Raw genomic sequence first — 13,319 nt, forward strand, 5'->3', positions numbered from 1 at the left:
CAGAGAGTGAAGTCAGGTGGGCCTTAGGAAGCATTCTTGATGCAGAGATGATAGTATTCCAGCTGAGCTATTTAAAATCCTAAAAGATGATGCTTTTCAAGTGCTGCACTCAATATGCCAACAAATTTGGAACACTCAACAGTGGCCACAAGACTGGAAAAGATCAGTTTACATTCCAGTTCCAAAGAAGGGCAATGCCAAAGAGTGCTTAAACTACCGTACAATTGCACTCATTTCACACGCCAGCAAGGTTATTCTCAAAATCCTACAAGCTAGGCTTCAGCAATATGTGAACCAAGAACTACCGGAAGTACAAGCTGGGTTTCGAAGAGGCAGAGGAACTAGAGATCAAATCGCCAACATTCGCTGGATCATGGAGAAAGCAAGAGAATTCCAGAAAAATGTCTATTTCTGCTTCATTGACTACGCTAAAGCCTTTGATTGTGTGGATCACAACAAACTCTGGCAAATTCTTAAAGAGATGGGAGTACCAGACCACCTTACCTGTCTCCTGATAAACCTGTGCGAGGGTCAAAAGAAGTAACAGTAAGAACAGGACATGGAACAAGCAATTGGTTCAAAATTGGGAAAGGAGTACAACAAGGCTGTATATTGTTGCCCTGCTTATTTAACTTATATGCAGAGTACATCATGAGAAATGCCAGGTTGGATGAATCACAGGTTGGAATTAATTTGGCCGGGAGAAATATCTACAACCTCAGATACGCAGATGATACCACCCTAATGGCAGAGAGCGAAGAGAATCTAAAGAGCCTCTTGTTGAGGGTGAAAGTGGAGAGTGCTAAAGCTGGTTTGAAACTCAACATTAAAAAATGAAGATCATGGCATCTGGCCCCATCACTTCCTGGCATATAGAAGGGGAAGAAATGGAAGCAGTGACAGATTGTATTTTCTTGGGCTCCAAGCTCACCGCAGACGGTGAGTGTAGCCATGAAATTAAAAGTCACTTGCTCCTTGGGAGGAAAGCTATGGCACACCTAGACAGCATAGTGAGAAGCAGAGACATCACTAGGGTTGGACACGGCTTAATGACTGGACAACAACCCCCTATCACTGTTGCCTTTTGCTTTCCTTCTTTCTTGGGCTGCTTCCAGTGTCTCAGCAGACAGCCATCTTGACTTCTTCATTTTCTTTTTCTTTGGGACATTTTTTGTTGCCGCCTCCTGAACAATGTTGAGAACTTCTCTCCATATTTCTTCCAGGACCCTATCTACTCAATCTAGTCCTTTAAATCTATTTTTCACCTCCACTGCATATTCATTAGCAATATTAGTGAGCTCATATTTAACTGCTCTGTGGGTCGTCCCTATTTCTCTTTAGTCTGCTTCTAAATTGTGTAATAAGAAGTTCGTGATCTGAACTACAATCAGCTCCAGGTCTTGTTTTTACCGACTGCATATACGTCCGCCACCTTTGGCTGCGAAGGATGTAGTCAATCTGATTTCGGTGTCGACCATCTGGTGAAGTCCATGTATAAGGTCTTCTCTTAGGTTGTTGGGAGAGAGTGTTTGTTATGCACAGTGAGTTGTCTTGGCAAAATTCTATCAGCCTATGTCCTGCTTCATTTTGTTCTCCCAGGCCATGCTTGCCTGTAATTCCAGGTGTCGTTTGACTACCCACCTTAGCATTCCAGTCTCCTGTAATGAAAATAACATCTCTTTTTGGCGTACTATCCAGTAGGTGCTGCAGATCCTCATAGAACTGATCTACTTCTGCTTCTTCAGCATCTGTGGTTGGGGCGTATATTTGGATCACTGTGATGTTAACCTTAATTTATATTTATTCCAACTTCTTAATACAGCCCTTCTTATATAATGATTATTAAAATCTACATTCATTTTTGTTTTATCATACCACAAATAACCATGCCACCCATATCTCAATTCATGTCTTTCTATTTCTAAAAGTCTTCTATTTTGCAACGTCACCCATTATTTCATCCACATCAAGCAGCAGGCAGAAAAATCGGTTTTAAAATCTGGTAGTCCCAAACCACCTCTTTCCTTTGCATCTTTTAAAAATTTTTTATCTTAACTCTTGCGGGTTTTTTGCTTGCCATATAAACTTCATTGTATCTCCCTGCCACTGCTTGAAAGGTAAATCTGATATAATAATGGGTATCATTTGGAACAAAAATAACATTCTAGGTAATACATTCATTTTGATCATTGCAATTCTTCCCAAAAGTGATAGTTGTCATTTTCCCCATTTTAATAGGTCTTGTTTAATTTCATTCCACACTTTAACATCGTTATTTTGAAAAAGCATACAATTTATATTTGTCAAGAAGACTCCCAAATATTTTACTTTCTTTTCAGTTTGGAAGCCAGTCTTATCCATCAACTTTTTTTTTCTTGAACATTCATATTCTTTGATAAAGTTTTTGTTTTCTGTTTATTAACTTTGAACCCTGCCACTGCTCCAAATTCTTTTATTTTTTTCATTAGAATTTCAACTCCCTTTAAATGTTCTCCCAACATAAACACCAAGTCATCTGCAAAAGCCCTCAACTTATATTTCTCCCTTTTAATCTTTATTCCTGTAATTCGATCATTTTGTCTTATATCTCTGTTCAATCATTCTAGAACCAATATAAACAATAGCGGTGACAATGGGCAGCCTTGTCTTGTTCCTCTTTGTATCTCACAAGGTTTGGTCAAATCCCCATTTATAATGTTTTGAGCCTTTTGATCAGTATATACCGATTTCACCGATTTTATAAAGTTTTCTCCAAAGTCCAGTTCTTCTAAAGTCTTAATTAAAAAATTCCAGGTGAGATTATCAAATGCTTTCACTGCATCTAAAAAGATCAGAGCTGTTTGTTTTTCTGAGTGTTTTTCCAAATATTCCACCACATTCAAGACCGTTCTTACATTATCTCTCATCTGTCTCCTTGATAAGAAACCAAACCACTTTGGTCCTCATATACAAACTTTTGGTCCTCATATACAAAGTTTGAAGGAACTCTCTTGCTTTTTGAACTGAGTTCAGCTAAAATCTCTGTTCTCTGTAAGAGAAAACCACACCTTCTGGGAATTCCCATCTAAACATGATCTTTTTCTGTTTCAGGATTGTTGTTAAAAATGCATAATCTCTCCTTTTCCTCAGAAATGTTCCAGGAATTTCTTTGATGACGATAATCTCTTTGCCCACCATCTTCAGTTTAGTTTTATCGTGCCGCTGGAGAATTGAATCCCTTGTAGTTTTCTTTACAGAATGGACAATATTATCTCTGGGTAGACCTTTTGTTTTTGCATATGTCAAATTCAGTCTATAAGCTCAATCTATTTCCATTTCCATGGTTTTCTCTTCTTTACTCAAAAAGGCTGCTATAGTCTTTACCAATTTCTTTCTGAGGTCAAGTTCTGCACTGCCATAACGTCCTGCAACACTTCTAAAATGTACTTCCACTCTGTTTGTCATTATTTTAAATTCTGCTGCTCTTTGATTTAATGCATCATCTTATTTCTTAAATTCTTGTCTCAATTCTTCCTTTGTGTCTTTAATCTCCTCCTTTACTTCCAATACTTGCCTTTCCATCCATTTTTCTATACGTTGTTCAAAGGTGCCCATCCTTTGTTCTACGCGTAGTTCAAAAGCCTCCATCCTTTTGCTTATAGCATCTATAATATTCTATGTTTGTTCTTCCAAGGCCATCTTTTGTATATCTTGCTTCTGCTCAGGTACCTCTTCCTTGCTTAGAGATGTTGCTTGCACCGATAATTTCGTAGCTCCTATCCGAGTCTCTTTTAGAGAGCCTTTCCTGGATTTTGCATTTCTACTTAATTGTTCTGTAGGCATCTCCCAGGTATTCGCTCTGCTGTGAGTTGTTCTGATATCCTTTGCTGGGTTATCCAAATTCATAACACTCATACAATTATCTTCTTCATTATTTCCTTTATAAATTAATCTATCTGAATATCCAGTAAGTTATTGATCCTCCAATGCCAAAAGAGAGATCTCTCAGTATCAAGAGGAGAAAAAGAAATTAAAAAAAGAACATGAAAAGGAGAAAGATTTTTCATAAGCTGCTGATTTTTTAACATCCAACAGGTGTCAGCAATGTTGTTGTTCAGTCGTTAAGTCTTGTCCGACTCTTCGTGACCCCATGGACCATAGCACGCCAGGCCTTCCTCTCCTCCGCTCTCTCCCGGAGCATGCTCAAGTCCATACTCATTGCATCGGTGATGCTATCTAGCCATCTCATCCTCTGCCGTCCCCTTCTCCTTTTGCCTTCGATCTTTCCCAGCATCAGGGTCTTTTCCAGACAGTTTTCTCTTCGCATTAGGTGGCCAAAATATTTGAGCTTCAGCTTCAGTCTCTGTCCTTCCAATGAGCACTCAGGATTGATTTCCTTTAGGATGGACTGATTTGACCTCCTTGCAGTCCAGGGGACTCGTAAGAGTCTTCTCCAGCACCACAGTTCGAAGGCATCAACTCTTCGGCGCTCAGCCTTCCTTATAGTCCAGCTCTCACAGCCATATGTTGCTACTGGGAAAACCATAGCTTTGATTAGATGGACCTTTGCCAGCAAGGTGATGTCTCTGCTTCTTACTATGCTGTCTATACAAGCCACCTTTCTCCCCACTGTTTTGTATTAAACTTACATTTTCTTCCACTGTATAGGACAGTATTTCTTCTATTTGTTTGTATATTTAATAGATTAGAGTTGTGTGCTGGAAGCGTTTTAATAGTTCCCAAACCGTGACGGATCAGTTTTCAGTATTCTCCTTAGGGTGCAACAAACAAATGTGGATGTCTACTAGCTTCAGCTTCCCAAACTTCTAAATCAAGGAAAGGGCATTCAGGAATTAAATCAGGTCCCTTGCAAATGTAAAAAGACACACAGCCACTCCAAGCTGGAACCAGCTCTGAGCTACAGGAGATTCTAGCCTGAAATGGGCAGAACCGAGATGTCCAATCCGTTTTCTAAATGCTGATGTCTTCTCTGTCCTTCTAGCTTCACCCTTTCCTAAGAAACTCCCAGTTCTACAATACTTCCATGGATGGAGTTTATTTGGATGAGAACGGAGACCTGGCAGCCCACTTTGACATTGTGAATTGGGTGGTGTTTCCCAATAGGTCTGTTGAAAGAGTGAAATTTGGGAGCGTAGGAAGACAGGGATCGCGGGATCTCAAGATGACAATCAACCAGGATGCCATTGTGTGGCCCACATGGCTCAACAAGGTGGGGACAACCATTTGCTTCATCTCATGGTATTCACATGGTCCTTTGAAGAGTGTTTGGAAACTTCAGCTGGTTGAGTGTCAGAACATAAGAACATGAGAAGAGCCCTGCTGGATCAGACTAAGGTTCCATCTAGTCCAGCATTTTGTTCCTACAGTGGCCAACTAGCTATTGACAGGAAACCCACAAGCAGGACATGGGTGCAAAAGCACCTTCCTGCCCATGTTCCCCAGCACGTTGCAGCCAGATGAGCAAGGCTGGCTGGCTATGAGACTCCCATGCAAAAACAGATTTGCTAGCTCATGGCTAGCAGTCCTTTTCCAGCTGGTAACAATCTTTAAAACCATAAATTCCTTGGGATTAGGTTGCCTGAGGGACTGCCTTCTCCCAAGCCTAGGTTTTATGGTCTTTTGGAGGGGGCTTTCTCTCTGTTCATGCATTCCACAAGCAATGCAAGACAGGGCCTTTTTAGTAACTGCACCTAAGGAGGCCCCTTCAGCCCCTTCACAATGGTCTAATCATAGAATCATAGAACAGTAGGGTTGGAAGGGGCCTATAAGACCATCGAGAGCAACCCCCTGCTCAATGCAGGAATCCAAGTCAGAGCACCCCTGACAGGTGTCTGTCCAGCCTTGTCTTTACTGCCTCCAGTGTGGGAGAGCCCACCACATCCCTGTGCTAAACAACCGCTGGTTCGGAAGGTGTTAGCAGTGGACTGGGGCAGGCTGGAAACACCCGGAAGGCCTGTCTAAGCTCCCATGGGGAGTGGCTTGAGCTGGCACCTGGAGAAGCTGAAGCCTGAAATGCAGCAAGCAGGAGGCCCCGGAATCATCCATCCCCTACTGCTCCGGGAGGAATCATAGCTCCAGGGTAGAGCACCTGTTTTGCATGCAGAAGGTACCTGGCTCCATCCCAGGTTTAAACCAGGGAGGCCTGGCAAAGAATCAGGCCTGAAATATATGAAACTGCCATGTAACTGGTCAGATGGTTCTTCAGTTCTGTGCCCAGGACCGTCATTTCCAACTAGCAGCAGCTCTTCACACTCTCAGAGAGAGCTCAGGCGACACTCCCCAGCTGGGCGTCAAAACTACGGCCTTCCAAACAGAGGCTGGGTGTATGTGTGTGTCTTGGTAATTAATTGTTTAATTAGTTAGTTAACTGCACCCTCGGTGTGCGCACGGCAGTTTATGAAGTTCAAGTGTATGGGTGCCAACCCCGAGGAGCTTACAATCATTATCATTATCATTATTATTAACATTTCTATAGCGCTCAATAGCCAAAGCTGTCTGAGTGGTTTACAAAGATTAAGAACATTAAGAATACTGTATTCAGAGATTAAAAGCCAATTACATTAAAAACACACAGACAATCTACACAGGAGAAGATATATCCAGAACGACTTCAGACAAGCAATCTTAAAGCAAACAACTGTAAGACAGTCCAGGATCGATTAAAACTTATTGCATGCTGCTGAATGCCTGGGAGAAGAGAAAGGTCTGAACCTGGTGCCGAAAAGATAACAATGATAACCAAGATGGTTCCACAGATGGGGGGCCACCACCAAGAAGGCCCTCTCCCTAGTTGCTGTCTTCCGAGCTCCCCTTGGTGTAGGCAACCAGAGGAGGTCCTTAGTTGTTGAGCATAGTCTATGGATATGTTCATGTCGCGAGTGGGGCTCTGTCAGTTATTGTGGTCCCGAGCCGTCTAAGGCTTCTTTGGGAGTGTCACTCAAGTTACCACATCAACTGAAGTGGGCAGAACAGAGACCCACTCTTAGACCTGGTGCTCCCTTACAGGCCAGATTCCCCTCTCAGGCTTCGGCATCAGAAGGGAAGCTTTAGCCATCTCATTGCTATATTTAAGCGGGTGCAGAAGCCAAAGGGCCTTTGCTAAGAACATCTCAATGGCCAGGAATTCTTCCTTGCCTGTACTTTTCCTGAATCTTGAACTCTTGTCTGCCTTGAATCCTGCTTCATTAAGACTCTGACTGGGAACATCTATGTATCTATCTCTCTGGAACTGAATGCTGACTCGGCGTGGATTCTATCCTTGGAACTTTCTCTTAAAATAAGCACTGTGCCAATAGCCTCTGTCAACTCTATTTGCTTTATCGGGGTCTATAAATGCTGTAAGCTTTGCCACAAGCCCTGGAAAGCTGGTCTGTATAACCTGATCTGCTGCAATAAAGAGTATTTTGTCTTCTGTGTCGGATTGCCAGTGTTAGGGATGTACGAAAGTCACTTACCTTTTCGCAGCTTGGCTTCACGGTGGGGGGGAGGCGCTTCGCTTTTCCCCCTGAAGTTCAGGCCAGGGGGGAGGCTTCCCGCCTCGCCCGGCTGAAATTCAGGCCGGGGAGAAGAGCCCTGTCTCCCTGGCCGCGAAACAAAAAGTTTTTTAAAAAAGACCCCATGATAGGCTACGTGACGATTTACGTAGCCTATCATGGCTAGATTTCCGAAGTCAGCCATGATAGGCTACGTAAATCGTCACGTAGCCTATCGCGGGTGACTTTGGGAAAAAAAAAAGCGCGTACGCAAATGGCGGCGGCCCATGGGCGCCGCCATTTGCGTTCCTTATTTTGGCATGTCTAGTCTACGTAAAGATTTACGTAGACTACGGCAAAAGCCCTTATTTTCGCCGTAGTCTACGTAAATCTTTACGTAGACTAGACTTGCCAAAATAAGGAACGCAAATGGCAGCGCCCATGGGCCGCCGCCATTTGCGTACGCGCTTTTTTTTTTTCGAAGTCACCCGTGATAGGCTACGAGACGATTTACGTAGCCTATCACGGCTGACTTTGGAAATCTAGCCGTGATAGGCTACGTAAATCATTACGTAGCCTATCACAGGTGTGGTTTTTTTTTTTACTTTAGGTGTTTTTTTTTGCAATGGCGGCGGCAGCAGCTGGTCGGGTGACCAGCCACCGCCACCGCCCGCGATGAAACGCCACCGAAACGCCGCCAGGACCCACCGCCGGGAGGGACATTCGCCAAAGGTAAGTCCCGTCATGGGGGGGCAGGGGGGCGGAGAATTTCACCACCGATTTCAGGGGGGTGAATGCATTGGCGCTCAGCCCCCCGAAGATTCAGGGAGAAATTCTCCGCCATCCCTAGCCAGTGTGTGTCAGAAAGGTGGGCCTGGCAGGAACTAACATGCAGTTGTATCAGTTGCAAGTGCTTAGGTCTGGATACAGGCTTGAACTTGAACCTAGTTAAACCTGGGACCAGAGATGCTATTGGGATCTTTCCAGTTCGGTGTCTCTTCCCATAGATTAATTCACCTTAACCTATTTTCCTTGATGTTTCTTGAATGTATCCATAGTCACTTCCTCGCTCCAGGTGTGTGGAAAGCTGTCGCCCTGGATTCTTCAAGGTGGTTCAGGAAGGCAAGCCACTTTGCTGCTATGACTGTGTTCCCTGTGCGGAAGGGACCATCTCTGCTCAGGAAGGTGGGTGACTCTGGAGGAAAGGGCAGCCTTTGGGGAATATGGCAAAGATTAACACAGCCATTTTGGGTTAAAGTGGTTTCGGCATTTATAAACTTAGATCCTTTCTGTCTTGCTTATTTTTTTAATGTCCATAATTTATTTCTCAAAGTGAGTAGCAAGCCATGATCATGGAGGATGAACTGGAGGTGGGGAGTGGATGGAGTAATGGTCAATATGCCCCCTTCTTTAATATGATTGGGGCAGTCTCATGTTTAAACACATGAAACACACATGTGGCTTGTTCACACAGGAGAATAGTGAGGCCCAGCAGTGTGACTTGTGCCCTGCATGACATCAATGAGCATCTCTACATGAAGCAACCCCTCCCCACACCCTTACCAGGCTTTCTTCTTCTGGAGTCTTTCTGGGTGTACAGTGGGCTCCTTTAGACTGCAAACACACAGAATCATAGAACAGTAGGGTTGGTAGGGGCGTACAAGACCAGCGAGTCCAGCGTGATTTGCAATTGGAAACCTCCCTTCTTGGCAATGCTCTATATGTTCAATGAAACAGCACCACCTAGTGGCTGAATTATAGAGCAACGGCGGCATTTCATGCTGCCAATATGGCGCCATTAAGGCATATTACAGCTTATCTCCAATCTTTGTGAAAGTGGGAGAAAGGGGAGAAAGTGCAGGAGATGTTCTGGAGGTTGACGGTGTCATGAAAAGGACTTGCAAACTTCCGTGAGTGGCCAATCACAAGCGTACAATAATAGCCTCAAGTAAAAATGCTCAGTGTGTGCATTAGTATATCTGGGAAAGTTATAGGCAAGAGTGTTCAGCAGCAGAAGAAGGCAGTGGAGGAATGTAGGGCAGGAAATAACAAGCCAGGAGATTGTGACAATTCAGTGACAATTCTTAAAAGAAAAGATACCTAAAGTTCAGTGGCTTAAAGCCCTTCTTTGATTCCTACTTCTCAGTTTAAACATTAAAATACAGACAATGGTATTTTATGGTTAATTGTTTTTAGCTATTTTACATTTTTGCATGTTTTAATAATTTCTTTGAAGATGTCTTGAATCTTCTTTCTGGAAGAAGTGTCTAACAAATACGAATGAAATGACAACAACAATAACAAGTTGGTTACCCACAAACTTAGTTCATGGAGAAAAATCCAATCTAACGGAAGGTTTAATGGAACTAACTGCAGTTACTGAAACATTCCAGGTGTTACATCTTTTACCTTTACAAAACTTCCTGAAATACAATGTTCCTGGTGTCAACTCCAGGGGGGCCACTGTAACGTCCTTGTTCTGGTCCATCAACGATTGAACCTGGAGGTTTGCCCATGAGTGCACATGACTCATGGCAATGTAGACCTGTCCATGGCAGAAGAAAGGCGTAGGCAGATAGACGCCCACTTGGTTTGCCCGGCTGCAACATGCGCCATGCCAGGACCCTATCCAGCCTCAACATGCAAGTGCAGCAAAGGGTAAACCAAAGGGTCGCCATGACTCCATGTAGGAGATCTTGCGGCACTGTCCACCTTCAGGGTACACTATCAGACAAGGATCAGCCAGAGGAAAGCCATCCGAGGTAACAAACACAGCAGCCATTTCAGAGACCTGGGCTGGGGAACATTAGAGAGTCCAGACTGAGACACAGTGTTCACCACTCTGTGGTCATGATGGAAGCACAACGATACATCCATAGGTGCATGTCCAGCAGCAAGCACAATTAATTACATTTGTTTAATTATACTTGGCAGTTCTTGATATTAGAAATAAAAGTTTATAGTATATTGTTATAGAAGATAGCCAGATTCGTTAAAAAAGAAAGTTTTACAGACATAATTAAACCCGTTGTTATTCAAGGAATCTGCGTGTCAAGAGCTTTCCAATGAAGTGGTCAATGGGAAGGCAGTCAAAAAGGGATGACCAACTAACTCCTGACTTTGAATTATACATACATATGTACGTACATATGTACATACGTACGTGTGTGTGTGTGTCTGTGTGTGTGTGTGTGTATGATGATCATAGGGATGTCCATTGACTGGAAATCCAGCCCTTTTAGAGCTCGCTGGATTTCCATGGCAGCCCTGACTTGCCTTCCATTTCTGAGCCGAGCTGGGGGTGTCATCCCAAAATCCAGGAACTTGTTTTTCCCCTTCTGTAAATGCATTTACAGACCCTCTCTCTTGGCCGGGACCAACCCTGGCAAGGAGAGAGGGACAACAGTTGCATGGCAGTGCAGTAGCAGGGACGGGAGGATAAGAGGGGAGGGCCATGGTGCTCCCCTCTCATCCTCATGCCTCCACTGCTGCACTGCGGCTCAAAGGCAGAAATTCCGCCAACTGCCCCAACTTGGAGTGGGCCGAGTTGGGCCAGCTGTTGGATGTCGGGTCAGAGTCGGGAGGGGAGACCAGCAAAAGCTCACTGAGCTCCACCCCCCAAACAGATTCCTCTAACATCAGTGGTGGTGGTGGTGGTGGTGGTGGTGATGATGTCCTGGACCAGCCCTGGCTCCGTGTGTGTTTGAGTCTGTGTCTCCTCTCCTCGTTTGCTGTCATGTCTGAATGAGGTTGAGAGTCAGGCTGTGTCTCTTTCTTCCGTGTGAGTGTGTTTGCGAGAGAGTTTCTATGTGTGTTTGTGTTTCCTGTGCCTCTGTGCTGTGTATTGTAAAAGGAGAAACTTGTGTTCATAGTTGAGTTCTCTACCATGGAGGAGGTAGTAGTCTTTTGTTCCCAGGAAAGACTGCAACATGATTTCCACTCAAATGTGTAGTAAAAAATAAGGTTTGGGCATTGCTATACATAAAATAGCTTCCTTTGTGCATATATGAGTGCGCACACAAATGTCATGTGTGGGTTCAGTATTGGGCGCAGAGTATGGGGACAACTACAAACTGCTAGCCTGGTCTTGGACATAAACTCACATGACAAACATATATATTTGATGCAAAGTTAAATAGAGAAGGGGAAAAAGACTGTTATAGATGTATAAGGTAGATTTTACACTTGCTGTTTGCAGACGCAGACCATTGCAGCAAGTGTCCAGAAGATCAGCATCCAAACAAGGACCGAAATCAATGTGTCCCCAAGATTAGAGTCTACCTGTCCTATGAAGAAACTCTGGGGATCATCTTGGCCTCCTTTGCCCTATTCCTCTCCCTAATTACAGGCTTGGTGTTAGGAATCTTCATTCAATACCTCGAAACTCCCATAGTCAAAGCCAACAACCGGGACCTCTCCTTCATTCTCCTTGTCTCCCTCCTGCTTTCCTTTTTGTCCTCCTGCCTGTTCATTGGCCAGCCACAGAAAGTGAACTGCCTTCTCCAGCAAATGGCCTTCAGTGTCATCTTCTCGGTTGCTGTGTCTTCTGTGTTGGCAAAAACAGTCACTGTGGTCTTGGCCTTCCTTGCAACAAATCCAGGGAACACAGTGAGAAGATGGCTGGGGAAGAGTTTGGCCAATACCATTGTATTTTCTTGTTCTGGTATTCAAGCTGGCATCTGTACCATCTGGCTGGGAGTCTCTCCACCCTTTCCTGACTCAGACATGCACTCACAGCCTGAAGAGATTATCCTGCAATGCAACGAAGGGTCTGTTGCCATGTTCTATACTGCCCTTGGCTACATGGGCTTCCTGGCTGCCATCTGCTTCATGGTGGCTTTCCTAGCCAGGAAGCTGCCTGGGGCCTTCAATGAAGCCAAGCTGATCACCTTCAGCATGCTGGTCTTCTGCAGTGTTTGGGTGTCCTTTGTGCCCACTTACCTGAGCACCAAGGGGAAATACATGGTGGCCGTTCAGGTCTTCTCTATCTTGGCCTCCAGTGATGGGCTACTGGGCTGCATCTTCCTTCCCAAGTGCTACATTATTGTACTGAGGCCTGATCTGAATACGAAGGAACATCTGATGATGAAAACACAATAGAAATCTAATTCTTATGGTATTTCAGGGCTGTCATTTAGAAAGCAGCTGCCACCCGCTCCCCCTACATGTGTTTCAGATCATATATAAAACTTATTTGCAAATCTATCTGTCTCTGGGTAATTCTCTGGTTTGTGGCACTGAGTAATTTTTTATATGCATCACTGTTTTATTTACAATGCCAAACCAACAAACACAGCACGTTTAAATGTAATTGTTGACAGAGGATAGTGCTTTAATGATTCCCCTTACTTTACAGACAAAAATATAAGTGTAATCCATTTTCTAGTTGGAGGTTTTCATTATGGTTCTTTATATAATAACAAAGTATACTGAGCATACAATCCTATGGGATTACTGCTCATTAGATGGAAGCCTCTGCTCTCAAAGGCTTCTGAAAACCCTGTGTCCTGCTGACAGGGGCAATTTTGCTTCCCATTCCTCCCAGCTAGACAGGCCTCTGCACCCATCCAGCTCACTTAGTGGTGGTAGCAGGGAGAAGTGAGGGAAAGGCCATAGCATTCTGTGAACCCCATAGCATTCTGTGGATCTCTCTCCTCCTGTCATGCCCTACCTGGAGGAGGATTCACCTGAGGAAGAAGAGGAGTGGACGAGCCAGCACAATGGGCCCCAGACAGAGCTAGGCAAGGAATAGGAGGCCATAGCTGGCAGTCCTCCCCTGGGACCATTACAGGAGCAACCTCACCCCTCTCAAACAGTTCCTGAATTCCTTCAGGCTCAGGCAGAGCC

At 44.3% G+C, this 13,319-nt stretch overlaps 1 protein-coding gene across 1 annotated transcript; it reads left to right on the forward strand.

Moving 5' to 3' along the window:
- Positions 1 to 8,081: 8,081 nt before the first annotated feature.
- Positions 8,082 to 12,676, forward strand: LOC146356477 (vomeronasal type-2 receptor 26-like). Its single transcript, XM_084841225.1, has 3 exons — positions 8,082 to 8,204; positions 8,531 to 8,657; positions 11,671 to 12,676. The coding sequence occupies exons 1-3, from the start codon at positions 8,148 to 8,150 to the stop codon at positions 12,570 to 12,572; spliced, it is 1,086 nt and encodes a 361-aa protein (XP_084697351.1). The 5' UTR covers positions 8,082 to 8,147; the 3' UTR covers positions 12,573 to 12,676.
- Positions 12,677 to 13,319: the final 643 nt, after the last annotated feature.

Source organism: Heloderma suspectum, chromosome 2 (assembly GCF_057233095.1).
Source record: "Heloderma suspectum isolate Gila_16-S chromosome 2, 16-S_ref, whole genome shotgun sequence".
Lineage (NCBI taxonomy): Eukaryota > Metazoa > Chordata > Lepidosauria > Squamata > Helodermatidae > Heloderma > Heloderma suspectum.